The sequence below is a fragment of the Neolamprologus multifasciatus genome, chromosome 15 (genome assembly GCF_963576455.1).
Source record: "Neolamprologus multifasciatus chromosome 15, fNeoMul1.2, whole genome shotgun sequence".
Lineage (NCBI taxonomy): Eukaryota > Metazoa > Chordata > Actinopteri > Cichliformes > Cichlidae > Neolamprologus > Neolamprologus multifasciatus.
In genome coordinates this window covers 36,934,380-36,952,007 of record NC_140453.1, presented here as the reverse complement: position 1 = coordinate 36,952,007, position 17,628 = coordinate 36,934,380, and the positions used below count along the sequence as shown (strand labels likewise).

At 43.7% G+C, this 17,628-nt stretch overlaps 1 protein-coding gene across 1 annotated transcript in view; it reads left to right on the top strand.

Annotated features, from left to right (window-relative positions):
• mdn1 (midasin AAA ATPase 1) overlaps nucleotides 1–17,628 on the top strand; it is a 61,051-nt gene that overhangs the window by 31,095 nt on the left and 12,328 nt on the right. Inside the window, exons 44-79 of the mRNA XM_085134102.1 lie at nucleotides 56–215; nucleotides 368–484; nucleotides 592–800; nucleotides 886–1,034; nucleotides 1,931–2,130; nucleotides 2,208–2,431; nucleotides 2,616–2,729; nucleotides 2,938–3,067; nucleotides 3,203–3,309; nucleotides 3,387–3,520; nucleotides 3,638–3,804; nucleotides 3,918–4,038; nucleotides 4,168–4,381; nucleotides 5,321–5,561; nucleotides 5,659–5,782; nucleotides 6,020–6,184; nucleotides 6,275–6,489; nucleotides 6,571–6,958; nucleotides 7,288–7,400; nucleotides 7,815–8,487; nucleotides 8,626–8,787; nucleotides 9,002–9,287; nucleotides 9,369–9,607; nucleotides 9,777–9,872; nucleotides 10,873–10,967; nucleotides 11,089–11,213; nucleotides 12,088–12,240; nucleotides 12,428–12,537; nucleotides 12,654–12,727; nucleotides 13,155–13,338; nucleotides 13,423–13,567; nucleotides 14,975–15,121; nucleotides 15,213–15,339; nucleotides 16,592–16,697; nucleotides 16,830–16,945; nucleotides 17,147–17,551. Of these exons, the coding sequence (XP_084990228.1) occupies nucleotides 56–215; nucleotides 368–484; nucleotides 592–800; nucleotides 886–1,034; nucleotides 1,931–2,130; nucleotides 2,208–2,431; nucleotides 2,616–2,729; nucleotides 2,938–3,067; nucleotides 3,203–3,309; nucleotides 3,387–3,520; nucleotides 3,638–3,804; nucleotides 3,918–4,038; nucleotides 4,168–4,381; nucleotides 5,321–5,561; nucleotides 5,659–5,782; nucleotides 6,020–6,184; nucleotides 6,275–6,489; nucleotides 6,571–6,958; nucleotides 7,288–7,400; nucleotides 7,815–8,487; nucleotides 8,626–8,787; nucleotides 9,002–9,287; nucleotides 9,369–9,607; nucleotides 9,777–9,872; nucleotides 10,873–10,967; nucleotides 11,089–11,213; nucleotides 12,088–12,240; nucleotides 12,428–12,537; nucleotides 12,654–12,727; nucleotides 13,155–13,338; nucleotides 13,423–13,567; nucleotides 14,975–15,121; nucleotides 15,213–15,339; nucleotides 16,592–16,697; nucleotides 16,830–16,945; nucleotides 17,147–17,551 (6,535 nt within the window). The remainder of the gene's footprint in view (nucleotides 1–55; nucleotides 216–367; nucleotides 485–591; nucleotides 801–885; nucleotides 1,035–1,930; nucleotides 2,131–2,207; nucleotides 2,432–2,615; nucleotides 2,730–2,937; nucleotides 3,068–3,202; nucleotides 3,310–3,386; nucleotides 3,521–3,637; nucleotides 3,805–3,917; nucleotides 4,039–4,167; nucleotides 4,382–5,320; nucleotides 5,562–5,658; nucleotides 5,783–6,019; nucleotides 6,185–6,274; nucleotides 6,490–6,570; nucleotides 6,959–7,287; nucleotides 7,401–7,814; nucleotides 8,488–8,625; nucleotides 8,788–9,001; nucleotides 9,288–9,368; nucleotides 9,608–9,776; nucleotides 9,873–10,872; nucleotides 10,968–11,088; nucleotides 11,214–12,087; nucleotides 12,241–12,427; nucleotides 12,538–12,653; nucleotides 12,728–13,154; nucleotides 13,339–13,422; nucleotides 13,568–14,974; nucleotides 15,122–15,212; nucleotides 15,340–16,591; nucleotides 16,698–16,829; nucleotides 16,946–17,146; nucleotides 17,552–17,628) is intronic.

Sequence of the window (17,628 nt, the reverse complement as noted above, 5' to 3'; positions counted from 1 at the left end):
TTTTTTTGCTGGTCCAGTATGTAAAATATTGTAACATTACATGTATTGTCCTCAGACATGTCCAAGCTTCAGATGGACTTTACGCTGCTGAAGGAGCGTCTGGCTCAGCTGGAGGACGGCTGGACAAACGGAGGTTTTGAGTGGTTGGATGGTATGCTCGTCCAGGCCCTTCAGTCTGGCGACTGGTTGCTTATGGACAATGTCAACTTCTGCAAGTGAGAAATGTTAGCTTATGTGTAACTGTGTTCTTCCTCATCTTAAACATTTTTTACTTGTGAAATGTGAAGCAAGAACAGTAGTTATATAAAAGTCAGCCGTGACACAAACACTATAACCAACTGCACTGATTGTGCATTTATGTAATTAGTGCCTCAGTGCTGGATCGCCTCAATGCTCTGCTGGAGCCTGGTGGATCACTCGTCATCAACGAACGTGGTGTCATAGATGGGAGCACTCCCAAAATCACTCCACACCCCAACTTCAGGTAGTATAAAAAAGTACAACTTTCACTGGTTTGTTGCATTCACTAATGTTCATCAACAGTTCTTATATGTGTGTTTTGTTTTTTTGTCTGTTTGTTTTTCTTCCCAGGTTGTTCCTGACCATGGATCCTGTGCACGGGGAGCTCTCCAGAGCTATGAGGAACAGAGGGGTGGAGATTTACATTCCAGGGGAACATGAAGCTGTGTGCTGGGACACACTAGACCTAAAGACTTTGCTTCACACTGCTGGGATGACTGGGGACTGTGTGTGTGATCTGCTGATTGAAATACATAAGGCCGTTAAATCTGCTATCTGGGGTAAGTGCTAACAGCATAACAATAAATAAATAAGCCCTCGGTTTGTCTGTAGCAGTTATCAAAGCATTTGGCCTCTGCCTGTTAGACTCCCCAGCCTCATCAGTGGCTTCTCTTCTTCATGCTGCCACTCTGCTGAGCTGCCAGCTACAGAGAGGTGTGGATTTGCCCAGCGCCTTGCAGCATGCCTGTGGGGAGGCCTACTCTTTCTGTCAGCACAATTCTGCCAACCAGAAGGTATTTTTTTGTTATGTTTTTTTCAAGATATATCTCTCTATCGATCTCTATATCTCTCTCCATATTGTATAGGAATCCATATCTATATACCTTTTCGATAGATAGAAAGATAGATAGATAAGGTCAAAGAAGCTCTCCATGCAGGTGAAACAAATCATCCTTAACCTGAGAAAAGAAAAATTCAAAATTGCTACAATATTAGGAGTGGCAACATCTACGGTTTGGTACATCCTGAGAAAGAAAGCACTGGTGACCTCCATGGGAGACAACAGTGGTGGATGATCGCAGAATCATTTCCATGGTGAAGAGAAACCCCTTCTCAACAGGCAACAACAACAAAGCAAGTGAACAAACACTCTCCAGGAGGTAGATGTATCAATATCCAAGTCTACCATTAAAGAAGACTGCATGAAAGTAAAAACAGAGGGCTCACTGCAAGGTACAAGCCACTCAATTGGTCACTAGATTGGGGGGGGGAAGCTGGCATAGTTCTGGAAAAACATTCATTGGACAGATGAAACCAAGCCTCTACCAGAATGATGGAAAGAAAAAAGTATGGAGAAGGTAGAACAGCCCATATCACATCATCTGTAAGACACGGCAGAGCCAGTGTGATGACTTGGGCATGCATGGCTGCCAGCAACACTGGGACACTAGTGTTTATTGATGATGTGGCACAGAACAAAAGTAGCCCGATGAATTCTGAGGTGTTCAGAGACATACTGTCTGCTCAGATCCAGCTAAATGCAGTCAAGGGTGGACACCACCACCCTTCAACAACCCTGATAGCCTCTGATAGGCCACTGAAAATCAGGGGAAACTCTGGATAACCTGAAATATTTGAAATGGTCAGCCTTCATAAAGGATGAATAAACATGAGTTCATTTTCTTTCTAGAAAGCCCAGCAGGTGATTGAGCAGCACTTGAGCATCCTGGACACAGAAGAATGGGGCTGTGGGTTGCTGTGTGCTGGAGTCTGGCCTGACAGCTTCCCCTCTGCCCTCCTCTCTACAGAGGATTCCTGCTTCTCTACTGTTATCAGAGATGGGCAGGTCCTCTTATTTTGTCTGAACACACTCAGCCTCCAAGGCAAACGGTAAATCAGTTAGTCACGCCAGCTAAATCATACATTTTCTCATTAAAGAAGTGATTACATAAGTTTTATTTCTGCAGGAGCCAGCCTCTGAGTCTGAGTGACCTACAGAGGGTATTGCAGAACAGCGGTGTCCATGAAGGCCTGGTGTTCTCTGAAGCAGTGGGGGGTCTGGAGGATGGAAATGCTCTGAGGCTGATCCCCACGGCAGTGAGACTGCTCACAGAGAGAGCCTCTCACGGAGACTGGATCATGCGCAGCAGCTGGCTGTCACACTTGGGAAAGAGCCACAAATATGCTCCTGGTTTGTTACAGTGCAAACAAACTACACTACACACAACAACCCAAACATTTAGACTACAGCAAAGGTGCTTTATTCTTCGAAACAAAGTTAATGTCAAAAAGTCAAATTAAATTGTTTTGCAAATCGATGGCATGGCTATTCAGAACTTCAGATCCCCTGATAACGTGATGGTTTACTCTTGCAGACGCCGCGCTGGTCCAGGTGGAAGCAGGAAACAGGGCTTTAAAGGCTGTGTTTGGTAGCAAGCTTGCTGCTAAGGGCAAGTCACTAGCAGAATTACTCCAGCCCCACAGCACAGGTAAACAGTTTTCTTGTTCTTCGGTGAAAGAAAAGTGAAATCTATTCGCACACTAGAATATTGAAGTCTTAATAAAAGTTTTTTGTTTGTTTGTTTGTTTTTTAATTTACTGCCTGTTTCTGCTACTAGACGACTTTAGGAAAACTTCAAGAAAACTGAATCTATCTATTGGTAAATGATAACATCTAAACAAATGTTGTGTTGCCAGATGAATACAGGATTTTGGTGGATATGCGGTGGAATAAGCAATACTTGGACATTTTGGCCAACAAGTGCAACTTTGAGGATGAAGAAAGATACACGGAGTTCCTAGAGGCACTAAATGCAGTTGCCAACAGGTGGGACTAATTGTTATCTAGCCTTTCCACTGTTGAAATAATAAGGAGCCATTCTCTTAATTCCGAGTCTTATATAAAGTTATGCAGATCTGCTGTGTTAACAAATGGACTGCTAATGAGCGGTTTGTGTGTTAGGATCGTTCTGATGATGGACAGAGAAGAGAGGTCTGTTGTATGCACTTGTGCTGTTAACCTGTCTGGTCCGAATTCTGTACTGCAAATAGCCACGGCCTTCAGTAAAGGTATGCACTTTGGTTTTTATATTAGAATATAATTTAGTGCTTCTAAAAGTTAACAAATACCCAAATCCTCCTCATAGGGACTGTGGATATTGGTCACCTGCCACACCCTGTGCTGATGCACCTGCAAACCTTCTTTGAGTTGTGGGGCTACTTCATCCTGCAGGCTGTTCAGGCTGGACAACCTTACATCTCAGACCACATTATGTTTGAGGTTAGAACGCTATCTGACTCTTTACATCTACTCTTGTCTTTCTTCTTTTTATTTAAATACAACTTTAAATTTAACAAGAATGGTCTCCAACTGCAACACTTGACATTGTGCGTTTAGATTCTGCAGCTGCTACAGTGGCTCGATCGATTCTGGGATGTGTGCAGCACACTGACACCCGACTCTCAGGGCATCTCTGTGCTGTCTCTGCACTGGCAGTGGGTCCAGAAACACCTCATCCTCCGACTGCCACAGCTTCTCCTGGGAGACGCTGATGCCACGTTTGAGTAAATCCCTTTCTTGCAAATACTTGTATCATTTATACAAATAATTTGTATTTGTTTATGTATTTTTATTTAGTCTGAAGTACTTTCTTCTGAAATTGCTGTTCTAAAAATAGAGGTCACCAGGAGCTGCAGGCCACCTCAACAGCCATCCAGACTGTTCTGTCCACCCCAGTGTCTGTAGCTACAGCTCTGAAGGGCATTCAGAAAACCCTGGGGAAAACTCTTCCTTTTAAGGTCTGGATATAATTCATCAGCTAGGTCTAATAATAAAGTCATATAAAAGCCAGTTTAAGTACCATCTGTCACTCACTCTTTTATATTCTTATATTTATGAGGTGAAACTATATCCATCTGTCTTTTCAGCTGGAGTCAGTAGCTAAGTGTGCATCTCAGCTCAGGCTCCTGAGTAAAGCCCTGGATGTGAGTGATCTAAAACTGGACAACAACATGATTCATTCGAAGCAAGAGCTGGTTCGACTTCAGGGTGCTGGACTCGGACTGGACATCAAAGAAAGTCTCCTAGAAGCCTGGGGCCTCGTTCTCTTAGCAAACAACCAATTGGACCCTCAAAAGTCAGGTGAGCTTGAGTTGCAGAAAAGCTTTTGCCATAAAATGTGATTGTTGGATATTTATAAGGGCTAAGATTCTTATATATATAACAACAGTGACTGTGATTACATCACAGATATATCATCAGAATCAGAATAAATCTGTACAGCCTCCATGTTTCTAATTCTGTGAGTCTGTGGACATTAATGCAGCTGTCTCTCAGTTGCCTTGTACTGCAAACATTTACTGTATATCACTAATCAGTGAGCATACATATATACACACATTTTAAAAGTTCAGACTCAGATCAGGCTCAGTGGGTCAACGTAGAACTGGAGTCACCTGAAAAGTCCAAAATGGAAAAGGAGCATGGATTCAGACCGGATCAGGCCTGGACCCAGTTCATTTTCCGGCTTTATAGTGGCTTATTTTGTCCCAGCAGGATCTGTATTCCTTGTTTAAAGTCTCTCATCCTTCCTATTCAATTAAAAAAAAAACAAAAAAAAAAAAAAAAAAAATTTTTTTTTTTTAATTGAATAAAAACTTCACTGAGGGTGTATCTGCCCTGGGTAACTCATCTCACATTTCTATCAATAAACTCCACATTTGAGCTTCACTTTCCTTCTCCTGCTATTCTCACTTGAATTGTAGTATTGGCGCTACGTTGATGATGGTTTTGTTTCTCTACTCACACATGTGCTTAACCCACGTGCTCGGTTTACTGAATTTACTTTGATCACCTGTGCTGAAACAGGAAAGCTCAGTTGCCATCTCGGAGTTGATCTTGAACTTTATTTTTAGAGTCAGATTTTGTTGAACATGTTTCCTGGAATCTAGAGAGTTGCTTCAAGATTCTCCCCTAACTACAATATAAATCTTTTGGAAATACCATTTGGTATTAAAACATTCAGGAGCATGAATGTGAAACATTACATGATGGCATGCTTCCCATATGTTTTCCCATAAGGGGTGATGGAGAGGTTGGTGTCGAGTGTGGAGCAGCAGGAGTGTTGCATGACCTCCAGAGGGCTCTTGGAAGTCTGTTCCATGTCGGAGCATGACGAGTCCGCAGACGGAGTCCCTTTGTCCGTAGAGGAGCTGCAGCAGCTCAGCCGCAGGGCCCAGCTCTGGCCCCTGATGGAGGAACTTGCCGTCCTAAATCAGCTACGACTTAGCACAGACTTGCTGCATCTAGCTCTTTCTCCTAGGTAAGGCTCATCTTTGTCGTGTAATCAAAAATAGAAAAGCACCTGTTCTGGATGTTGTTGATGGACTGTATACTGAACTCCTCATGTTGACCTGCAGTGACCAGGAGGCTGAGGACTGCTTACGTCGCGACCTGTCCAGACATCTTCGTTACTGCCTCCAGTCAACCCCGATGAATGTCAGACAGCTGCAGCCACTGTGGTTCCTGCTCAGTAGTGACCGGGTCAGTAGTTATTGTTTGACCACATATAAAATGTTGATATTCAGCTAAAAGAGTTTGTTACATCACAACTGTTCAACTTATATCTGTTTGAAAAATTAAGAACCAATTGCTGAGAACAGTTTTACTCACATTTCTCACATGGGACACTGGATTTCATGTCCAGAAGTTAGCCTTTCAAACGAAAATCCCCATTTAAAGCTGAAATATGTGAAAGCTGACATATGTGTTATCTTCCAGCCAGCTGAGGAGCTGCCGTTTGTATGGTGTGAGCTTCTGTCAGAGGCTCTATCCTCCCTGTGGACCTGCAGCATAACCTCAAACCCAGAACACTGGCTTAAATGGGACCCTCTAAATCCTGAGACCCAGACGGATCCAAAGCAGCACCAAGGAACAGATAACATGGTAACAGCTATTAATATCTCCAAACTCACTGATCCACAAACACTGCTGGTTTTCTGCTTGTTTAATACATTTATGCAATATGGTTTCCAGGGTCCAGCTCTGCTGAGCAAAGCAGTGCGGTCCCATTGCGTACTGGAAGTGCTCAGCTGTAGTAAGGCGGGTGGTTCATGGGAGCCTTCAGGAGAGGCTTTCCTCTCCCTCTCCAATGTCAGACTTGGAGATTGGAAAGGGAGGATCCAGCAGCTGCAGGATCTTTCTGCTGTGCTCTGGGACAACATGAGCATCCGTGCGCTGGCTGATTTCAGGTATAATGGAACATTAAATGTCCTTAACCAGCAATTGTTATTTTGGGCTTTGCTGATGACGGTTGCATTATCTCTCCTCAGGGGTACCGACTTTAGGCTCCAAGGTGCAGTCCTGCGTCGGCAACTTCAAAGCATGGCTGACGTGCTGCCTCCCACCTTGCAGGAAGGCTACATGGAGAGCTGTGAGAGCCTGGTGGAGGACCCTGACCCTCTTATTGCTGCCCAGGAGATTCAGACAGTCTTTAGAGACTTCCTGCCTCCTAAACTACTCCCTGATGGCCTGGTGGAAGCCTGCCTTACCTGCTTGCAGCAATATGTCCAGAGCAAAGTCCAAGGCTCCAATTCACTGGCTCGCTCTGGAGTGTTCTGGGTCAACATGGGCTTGCTGCAGATCAAAGTGTGGACACCACAGACCATCTTTGACCCAGCTGTAAAGAGAGCCTACAAACTCAACTATGCTCAGCAGGAGGTCTGTAGCTGTAGTACTCTCCTGACAAAGGTGTAAAGTGTTTGTAACTGAGTCAGTATAAATAAACACAACCATTGCCTTCATGTGAATGTAACAGTAGTGTTCATTGTAAGTAATTTTCTTTAAAAAGGTAACCTTTTCTTTTCAGACTGCTTTAGAAGAAAACATGAGGTCTTCTGGTTTGAACAATAAACTCCAAGTTCACTATAAGATCATGTTCAAACATGTTATTTTCTGATGAGGGTTTTTTTTAGAGGATGGAATGTGGTGGATGAAGAGTACTTTCTACAATAAAACACTCAAAAGTACTCTGTTTCTGTCTGTCGCAGTTGGCTCTGCTTCAGGAAGAATGGAAAGGGCGGAGCCTGTGGTCTCAGCTGATGACTGGAGCAGAACTGGAGGAGAGCAGCACAACCGATGGCTTCCAGCATCCTCGAATCAGGTAAGAGTTGGATGCTGATCTCTCAGCATGTCACGGTTGCATCATCAAAATCAGAACTACTCCCATTCGTCTCTGAAGATTTTACTGTGGGAATTTAGTTGATATAATTTGTCATTGTGCATTAATTTGATTCAGTTTTTTTTTTTTTTATTCTAGCGGCAGTGACACATTTAGAAATACTACCAATTCTGTGGGGTTCTCAAACTTTAAGTTGTAGTTAAGCAAATTTAAGGACTCTTGAGCCAAATGTTTACTGTGCGTTTGGATGAAATGACAACCAGCCGCTGTTAAGATGAACTTTTAAAAGCAAACAAAGGCTGTCATTTTGAAAGAGTCATTAATACCATCATAAAAGGTCTTTGAGAAGCAATGCAATGAGCTTTAGGTTATACTGCCTGATGTTTGCTTTACTAGGTATCTATGGATCCGCATGCAGCAGGTGAAGGAGCAGATAGCTGAGCTTTCCAGGAAGCAGGCTTGTCGTCCTCATGAGCCTCAGTATGGTCAGTTGTACCAGGAGCTCCAGCACTACCTGTGCAGCATTGGTCAGATATCAGCCATACAGGACCTGCTGTCCCAGCTGCTCAATACCCTGGAGGGCTCCTCATCTTCAAAATCCAAGTCAGCAGTCCAGGCCGTCCTGAAGGAGGAGGCTGTTTGGCAGAACTCCCAGCAGCGTTTCTGCCAGAGGTTGCTGGAGGACTATCCCCTTTACCCTGATGTTGTTGGGCCAGTGAGGACGGGTATCCTTCAGCTCCGGTACGGTATGAGGCTGGTAGCCTCCCAGGTGGCTGCCTTGCTAAATCCTGTACCTGGTTTGCCAAGGCTGGTGTCTTGCCTTCTGGCTTTCCCATTCCTGTCCCCAAGCCTGCCGTCATACCTGGTCGGGGCAGACTTTCTGTGTTCCAGGATTTGTATGGACACTCTGCGCAGCCTGGTGAAACTTCTGCCCCAGCAGGACACTGCATGTGTGATCCCTCAGTCCTGCACTCTGCTACTCAGTGCTCTGCTTTATGTCCAGTGTCACACCTTGTCAACGGGAGAGTTCAGCCACGAGGCACGCAGCATCTTCAGACACATCTGTCAGGTCAGGATTTTAAGACTTTTCACTGGGAGAGATGTCATCCTAATGACTTTAAATGAATATAAATAGTTTTCTGTTCCAAACTTCTAAATCCTGCTAAATCTGCTCTTCCTTTGCTCCTTCTATTGTCATTCTTTACAGGCTTTGGTGAATGAGTGGGATGAGCGAGAGAGGCGAAGGAAAGAGCATGAAGAAATGGAGGCCAGTCTTTACCGCAGCCGTAGCCGACTGCACGGCTCAGGACTGACTGAGGATGAACAGGAGGAGCGAGACTTCAGACGACAGTTTCCTCAGTTCAACAAGGTACTGCAGTACAGCTGTTGTACAGCAAACAATGACCCATCCATTCGCTGATTGTCCGATCCTAACGTTAACCATCATATCTCATATTGGATCATATGGTGATGATCTAGTACAATCATTTTTATATTTTAAGGCCAAATGAAATAAAAGCTGTTTGCATGTAGAAAGCATAAATATCCACTTGAAGCTCAATTTCTGTCGATATTGAATCCAGGACTTTGCAGACATCGTGTCTGAGCCAAGTTTAGAAGGAGCAGCTGGCACAAGTCTAGAAGGGCTCGAAGACAAAACCCACGAAGAGTCTTTTGAGATGAAGGCGTTCTCTCCCGCTACCCTGAATACAGTGATCCAGGTTCATCAGCGCCTGTGTCTGGGATATGCTCAATCGCTTTGGTACAAGAGCACAGCACCAGCCAATCACAGTAAAGAACACATCAAAGCCCTGCTTTTGTCTTATCAGATTGCTTCTCCAGTGATGTCACACTTCTGTCACCTCATTGGTTAGTAACTTTGCCTGTATGCATCCTTTTGTTGTAACAAAGTTCCAGTGTACTTGTATAAACCTCTGTTTCCCCCTTCAGACTCTGACCTGGATCAGCAGCTGACAGGCAGTGAACTGCTGCTCTCTGCCATCCTCCAGAACACTGTGCAGGGCTCTGGTGGTGCCGAGGGTCTGGCCATCACCCCTGACGGACCCTATGACTTCTACCAGCACCCTAACATGAGCGAGGCCTCTCTCTGCCTCCCTGTGTTGGAACAGTTGAGTGTTGCAGTGAAGCAGAGACTAGAGGACTGGCCTGGACACCCTGCCCTCGAACAGGTAAGTTTGCCATAAGTGGTTTCGATGCAGCATTTTTGTATAATTGTGATTCAAATAAATAAACATTCATTAATTCACCTTTCACAGGGACAGTGTAAAGAATCCCAACAGTTACACTTTGTTCTGTTTTTCTGACATATATTCCTGTATGTGTATGTGGTGTTTTCAGCTGAATGTGGTGATGGAGAGAATCAAGGCTTTCAATCTGGCCAGCCCGGTGGCTAAGTTTCTGAACGGCCTAGAGATCCTGCTCAGCAAAGCACAGGTGACTTCTGTCAGGAAGAGATCTCCTGAATCACGCACCCTCAGTAGCAAGAAGTGTTGATTTTCTGTAAAAGAAATGAGCGACAGTGTGCCTCATGCACAATACTCTGCGTAAACTCATGCATGAGTCTGTTACTGAGTCTGTTTGTCGAAATATGTTTGTGCATCACATTTCATGATTCATTAAAAGATGAGACTTTGACGGGTTATTGTCGTCACTCGGCCGGGTGGGCAGGCAGTGTGGACAATAATTTGAGAATGAGGCAACATAGGAGGGGGCGATCGTGGCTCAAGAGTTGGAAGTTTGCCTTGTAATTGGAAGGTTGCCGGTTCAAGCCCCGGCTCCGACATTCTCGGTCGTTGTGTCCTTGGGCAAGACACTTCACCCGTTGCCTACTGGTGGTGGTCAGAGGGCCCGGTGGCGCCAGTGTCCGGCATCCTCGCCTCTGTCAGTGCGCCCCAGGGTGGCTGTGGCTACAATGTAGCTGCCATCACCAGTGTGTGAATGGGTGGATGACTGGTTGTGTAAAGCGCTTTGGGGTCCTTAGGGACTAGTAAAGCGCTATACAAATACAGACCATTTATCATTTACCATTTTGAAATTGATACCACACGTGTGTTTACAAAAACTCTTGTGAACAAGGCGACACAGTATTTTGAAGTTGATGCCATAGGTGTGTGTGTAGCGCTGGCAGCCACCAGTATTTTTGATATTGCAGTGAATTTCTTATTATAGCTGCTCTTTGTCACCCACCTTTTTTTTTTTTTTAATTATTTTTCTTATGGTCTGATGACCTTTCATTTTTGCCCCTCTGTCTGTCGGCACATTTCATTTGTAACTTTACACAGTCACACTTTATTGTAAACATATAGCAATAATTTTGCTACGTACTTTAGTAAACGAGGCCCATCAATAGCAGACATTGGGTCATCCAAATGAGCTTATTGTACAGGGCTCATCTATTTCTGTTTTCTTTGATTTTCCTTGCTCCCCTCATTAGGACTGGGAGAATAACGCCAGCCGTTCAGTGTCTCTGCGGAAGGAACTGGAACCCGTCACACAACTCATTATTCAGTGGCGCAAGCTGGAGCTCAGGTAAGACAAAGATGAATAAATCCATTCACTTGTTACTTTTTGGATATAAACCAATCACTAACTAGCTCATAAATTAAGCACTGTGATAAGGAGCTTTTTAACTCTTGTTTTTGTGTTGTAGTTGTTGGTCGCGCAGTCTTGACAATGCAATGAAGCGTCACACAGAGAAGTCCACCAAACACTGGTTCTCTGTCTACCAGCTGCTGGAGCGATACCTAGAGGAACAGAGGACGGAGACTTGTACAGGTACGAGCTAACAAATCCGTGTGTGCTGACTCAGGCTATGTCCACACGTACACGGGTATTTTTGAAAACGGAGATTTTCCGTTTTCGCTTTAAAAAATAATCCCGTCCACACGTAAAGGCAGAAATGAAGGAAAATGCTGCTAGGAACATGCCAAAGCAACAGGTGGCGATATATTCCTAACCGTGCTGAAATGTTGGCCAATCAGAAGACTAGAAGCCTCGGTGGGAAAACGTAAACAAAGCTGGGGCATAGAAGCAGAACCGAGTAGTATGTGTGTAGGGACAGACACTGTGTGTGTATATGTAAGCATTTAAACACTGCAGAGAGTACAATTAACAGTAATAGTATTGTAGAAATTAATTTCACCGAAACAATAACGCGGCGCACAGTGTGACGTCAAAAAATGCGCACACCTTTGACGCTGCGTTTTCTGCATTTTTCTCGTCCACACGTAAATGCAAAAACTGAGTTTTCAAAAATATCCACCCTGGCCGGAGTTTTTAAAAATCTCCGTTTTCAGTGACCAAAAACGCCGTTTACGTGTGGACGAAAGGTGCAAACGCATAGAAAAATCTGCGTTTTACCCGGGTACGTGTGGACGTAGCCTCAGTGTGGTGGTCTTATTAAAGGTGTTAATTAATTAAAAATTAATAAAATAAAATAAATCTTCTGGGGGGGGGGGGCGTGAATATCAGATTAAAGGTAAATTTTATCAGCTGAAGGGAAGCGAGTGTCTGTCTCTGCTTCTCTGTCTGTATTTCTGTGAGATGCAAACTGCAGAAAATACTGGTGCATTTAACTTCAAACTTTCAAATTTAAAGCACAAGGAAATAAAGGATACCAAGAGATAATTATTATTGTCTTCCTCTCCAGCTGAAGGGGTAGAACACCTTTCCCTGTCTTCAGTGTCCTCCACCCTTCAGGCCTTTCTGGAGGGCTCCACCCTGGGGGAGTTCCACACTCGTCTGAACATGTTGCTCACATTCCACTGCCACCTCCTGCTGGTCCCCCCGCAGTCCGGGCAAGGTCAGCCATCACTGCTGTTTCCTGTACACTACACATTCAGACCTGCTTACTGGACCAGCACTGAAACGGCCTTTTGCTGAAATTTTGAAATCACACATTTCACATCACCGTGGAGTTTGTTTTTGTCTCAGGTGTCATTTAACATGTGCTTGAGTTTATTCTGACACAGAACTGCTTGCTTTTACAGAGCCTTTGTCCAGTCTTCTCTGGAACCTGTACAAATACTACAATCAGTTTTCTCAAGGCATTCAAACCAAAATTACTCAACACAGGCAGACCATTGAAAAGGACCTCAAGGTATATCCTTATAAATCTGATCAAACTCTTAACACTTATTCAAACTTGCCTCTTAATCCCTGAACTTCACTGCAAAGTTTTCTGTCATTGTCTTACATATGAATTTGTATTCTTAGGACTTTGTAAAGATCTGCAAATGGAATGATGTCAATTTTTGGTCCATCAAACAGTCAGTGGAGAAGACCCATCGGTATGTGGCCGGCATTTGTTTTACAGTTAGCTTAGTGCAGACATGTTATAGAAGGCAAATTCCAAGAAGTTGGAAGGTTCAGTATTCCGGTAGACGCAACAATGTGAATTGATTCGTGTGGACATCCTAAATCAGTATGAACAACAGTCACCTCATCTGGCTGTTAAGCAGTGTTATCTAGATTAATAAAACTAAACACATTTGATACATATTTTTATTACAGATTATTAAGTTTTTTTTAAAAGTGCAAATGTTAGTGGGGTCTTTTTTATTTGGTTGACTAAAATGTTTGTTGCACCAGATTTTACTTTTAGTTTTAGTTGACCACAATGATCTTGACCTGTAGCAAGTCAAGATAGTTGAGCCTCGGCCAAGTGTAACAATATATAAATGACTGCTTTAATGGTAATCACCTTATGATTTTCAGCACACTCTTCAAGTTTATCAAGCAGTTTGAAGAGGCTTTGAATGGTCCGAGTATTCCTGCTCTGGTGGAGCAGGGAAGCGGCGCGAGCTTGGACAGTGTGGACGCTAACCCACAGGAAATGCCCATCCACCGAGTTCACCAGTTGCTAAAGAGCACCCTGCCTTTAAAGAGCAGGATTCTACAGGTACAGATCTCACAGAACACACAGTGTCTTTAATTTTCTCTTTCAACATTTTTTTAATCACTGAACTATGTTTTTATATTTTAGACTGATGGAGAAGAAGAAGAGTTCAAAGCTTCTTCTCTACAAATATCTCTGCCTGTACTGTCCAGGAAGATGAAGAAGATGTGCATCCAGCTGCTGAAGAAAAACCCTGTCCCTGAGCTGGCTGAAGACTTGGACTGCTTCACTGGTGAGAAAGCTACTGCTGGACAGTTAAAATCACAGTTGAAATAATTCAGTTATGTTGTTGGACTCGACACCGTCCTGTGACTGTCCTGACATTGGAGTATAGATTACTGAAGTCTACTGCTGCAGGCTACAACTGCAGTCATGTAAGCACTCTATGAAGTCATATGAAAAACTACAAAAAAGTACATCTAATTGAATAAATTGTGGAAACACCTTAAGCAGCAAGAACCTTGACGAGTAGCCCTTTTCAGTAGGACTACTATTCTCTCAAAATGTTGTGGAGGAATTTTGGCGCAGTTCATCAAGGTTGGTGGGTTTATTTATGCACAGCTATCTTAAAGATTGAAGTCTGGATTTTAACTAAACCAACAACCACCAACCTTCAATCATTATTCTGTAGATTGGTCCTTGGAGTCACTGTTATGTTGCATGGCTCGGATACGTTTAGTTTTCACCAAACATGGTTTGGCAACTTTGCAGAGATGAGCCGTGCTTACATATTATTTCTTCCAAGCAACTTATACGATTCCCTTCTTGTTTTTTTTGTTTGTTTGTTTGTTTTTATTATTGTTTGTTTTGTTTTGGGGTTTTTTGTAGGCACTTTTATACTCTAATAGTGTCTTCATTTCATTGTCCTTCCCTTGTCTGGAAACCCCCAACCTTCCGATTATAGTACATTAGCTCTGCGCTCTGAGTTACAGCCACCACATTGACCTCGGGATCTTAGGATGTTGTTTTCTGGGAAAAACATGACATTGTGTTAACATACACCTGAATATTCTTGTAAATGCCTGAGTGCTTCACATGTTCCATATTTTTGTTTTGTTACACACTTATTCCAAAATGGATTAAATTCATTATTGATCTCAAAAATTCTGTACACAATACCTCATAATGACAAAGTGGGGAAAAAAATTAGCGTGAAATTAGTGAGGATAAAAGATACCTGAGGCAGCAGAAGAGGAGGAGCAGTCAGGAACCATCATGGAAGGTCAGGCTTCTGCACCGCACGCACCACCATTAGAACAGAAAGGCTAAAATGAACTCTTCTAAAAAAAAATTAAAAAACACGTCTAAAAAACATTGATTGGACAGATGAAACCAAGATTAACCTCCACTAGAATGATGGCAAGAAAAATGTATGGAGAAGGCATGGAGCGGCTGATGATCCAAAGCACACATCATCTGTAAAACACGGCAGAGACAGTGTGATGGCTTGGACGTGCATGGCTGCCAGTGACACTGGAACACTAGTGTTTATTGATGATGTGACAGAAGAAGCCAAACAAATGCTGAGGTGTTCAGACATACTGTCTGCTCAAATCCAGCTAAATGCACTGTGTGTGAACTTTTATTTATATATACTGTAAATGTAAAAAAAAATCTTTATACAATTTTTTTCTTTCAGGCGAGGTCGTCAGCAACTTGCGGGACCTGCAGAGCCTCACAATAAACACATCAGCAGATAAGGACAAGCAGAAAGCTGAGATAAAGCACATCCTACAGCAGAAACAGAGGGCATTGTCTGACCTGTTCAAGATGCTCACAGAAATAGGTCGGTTCCCCACACTGACTTACATTTTCAATTAACTTATATACTTTTTTTAAATAGAATTAATTTTTTTTCTGTATGATTGGCTTTTAAGGTCTGTCGTACCGCAAAGGCCTAATATGGAACAGGACAGCAAATGCAGAGAAGGCTCTGTACATGCAGCCGCTGGAGATGACGACCGCTCTCTCAGCTGTCAAGACTCAGGAGAATGCAGAGAGCATGTAATTAGAACTTGATCACAGAGGCCTTGTTCTGAATCAGTGCCTCGTGCGCTGCATGAGGGTTCTGTTTTTCTGTCATGCAACAGTGCTTTTATTTTGAAGTTATTAAAACAAACACAGAAGTAAGCCACATTGAGTAAGCCACAATATTAATGTAGATTTTAATATTTCAGTAGTTACCTCAACATTAAACGAATTACACTCCAACACTCAAGAACAAATTCAAATTCAAATTCAAATTTTATTTGTCACACACACACAACCATACACAGTATGACATGGGGGGTGAAATGCTTGTAGCTGCGCAATGCCCGACCATTAAATGACAGAAAAAAGATTTACAGTATTTACAATTTACTACAAAATTTACAAATTAACTTAGGAATTTACAGTAAAAATAAAAATAAATAAAAATGTGCAAACAGCAGAGAGAGATTATAAAGATTATAAATTATAGGAAATTATAGGAAATGTGTGGTGGTGCGTGTGGTGATGTGATGTGTGTGAGAGTCCAGTCTTATAGTGATGTGTGTGGGAGAGTCCAGTCCTACACCTGGTTCAGGACCTGAATAGCCTGGGGGAAGAAGCTCCTCCTCATTCTCTCTGTTTTGGCCTTAAGGGAGCGGAAGCGCTTCCCAGACCTCAACAGTGAGAAGAGTCCATTGTTGGGATGGGAGAGGTCCATCATAATCTTCCTAGCTTTGGTCTTGCACCGTTTGGTGTAGATGGACAGCAGGTCAGGGAGCTCTGATTGAATAATGCGTTCGGCTGAGCGCACCACTCTTTGCAGATCTCGTCTGTCCTGCTTGGTGCTGTTCCCAAACCAGGTGCAGATGTTTGCCGTCAGGACGCTCTCGATGGTGCAGGAGTAGAAGTTCTTGAGCACCTTCAGTGGCAGTGGCAGAACAGATGTAATTGTGAAGTGTGTAGATGGATTCTATCAAACAAGCAACACGTGTAGCTAGCTATTGCTTTACAGAACAGATGGCCAGTGACATACTGCACAATGAAGAGATTAAAAGAGCTTCAAAGGACAACTACAGCGTCGCCTGTAATTGTGTGGACATGCTCTGGTTTTTCAGTGAGACACTGGTCAAAGGAGCTTGCAAAGAAAAGCATCTGGACTTCTTTAAGTTAACTTAAAGAAGTCCAGATGCTTTTCTTTGCAAGCTCCTTTGACTACGATGACCTGGATGACTGAGAACCTTCACAGACTCAGTGAGACACTGTTTTCTCTTTTTTCCTATTGTAGGTTGTTTGCTGAGTTGCTGACAGCATGGGATGGCTGTCAGAAGTACTTCTATCAGTCTTGGGCCAGGAACACTGCCCTGCAGACTGCTCTGCAGCACGCTGCTAAGGTGCGACATGCACACTAGTGTTCCACAGTACAACAACTGACACTTGTACCTATGAACTAGATGAAAATCAAGCATCACTAAAGTTTAGCATGTGTTATCTTCATTGTGATGCATGTGTGTCAATGTTTGTAGGAGCTGGGTCTGGGGAATGTAGAGCGATGCAGAGGTTTCTCCTCTCACCTCTTCAAGCTGCTCCTCAAACAGAGGCGACGGCTGGCCAAACTCACTGAACAGTGGGTCCATCTCAGGTCAGTACGCTAGTATAACTTATATGTCAAAGTGTAGGTTTGCTTTTAGAAGTAAAGGCTGCTGTGGCACAGGTGCATCACAGCCTATTCAGTCAGAACATCATTACTGTTTCTTTTTAGATTTATGTATTATATCTAAAAAATAAGATGTTGCCATGGAAACTTTGCAGCATCTAACCCAATTGTCATCACTTCACCCAGGAGGCTAACTGACAATGTCCAGGGCGTCAAGGCCCACCTACAAAGCCAGAGTGAGGAGCCAGGCTGCACCCTCCCACCCCAAGCGTCTCTCCAGGACTGGGTGAAGAGGGGCCAAGCGCTCGCAGCCCAGTGCAATACCCTTTTGCAGCAGCTGGCCTGGTTGCTGCACTGCTGCCCCGAAGACCTTCAGAAGGAGGAGGTGAGCAGCTGCAAGCAGCACACCCTGAGGTGTCCATCCCCACTGGCAGCGCAGCGACAACCCCCTGGCTGCTTGATGAGGAGGGGTGACGCTGCATGGTGCCAACTACATCAGCGTGTCACTACAATGCTGGAGGAGACGCAGAGCCTGAAGGTGGAGCTGGACTGTGCAGCGCAGTCAATCTCTGATGGTGTTCTTCATACATGGTAAGACGTTATTGTCTGGCGTTTTTCAAGTCTAACATTACAGCAACAAATACAAAACAGTTGCAACAGCACTGCTG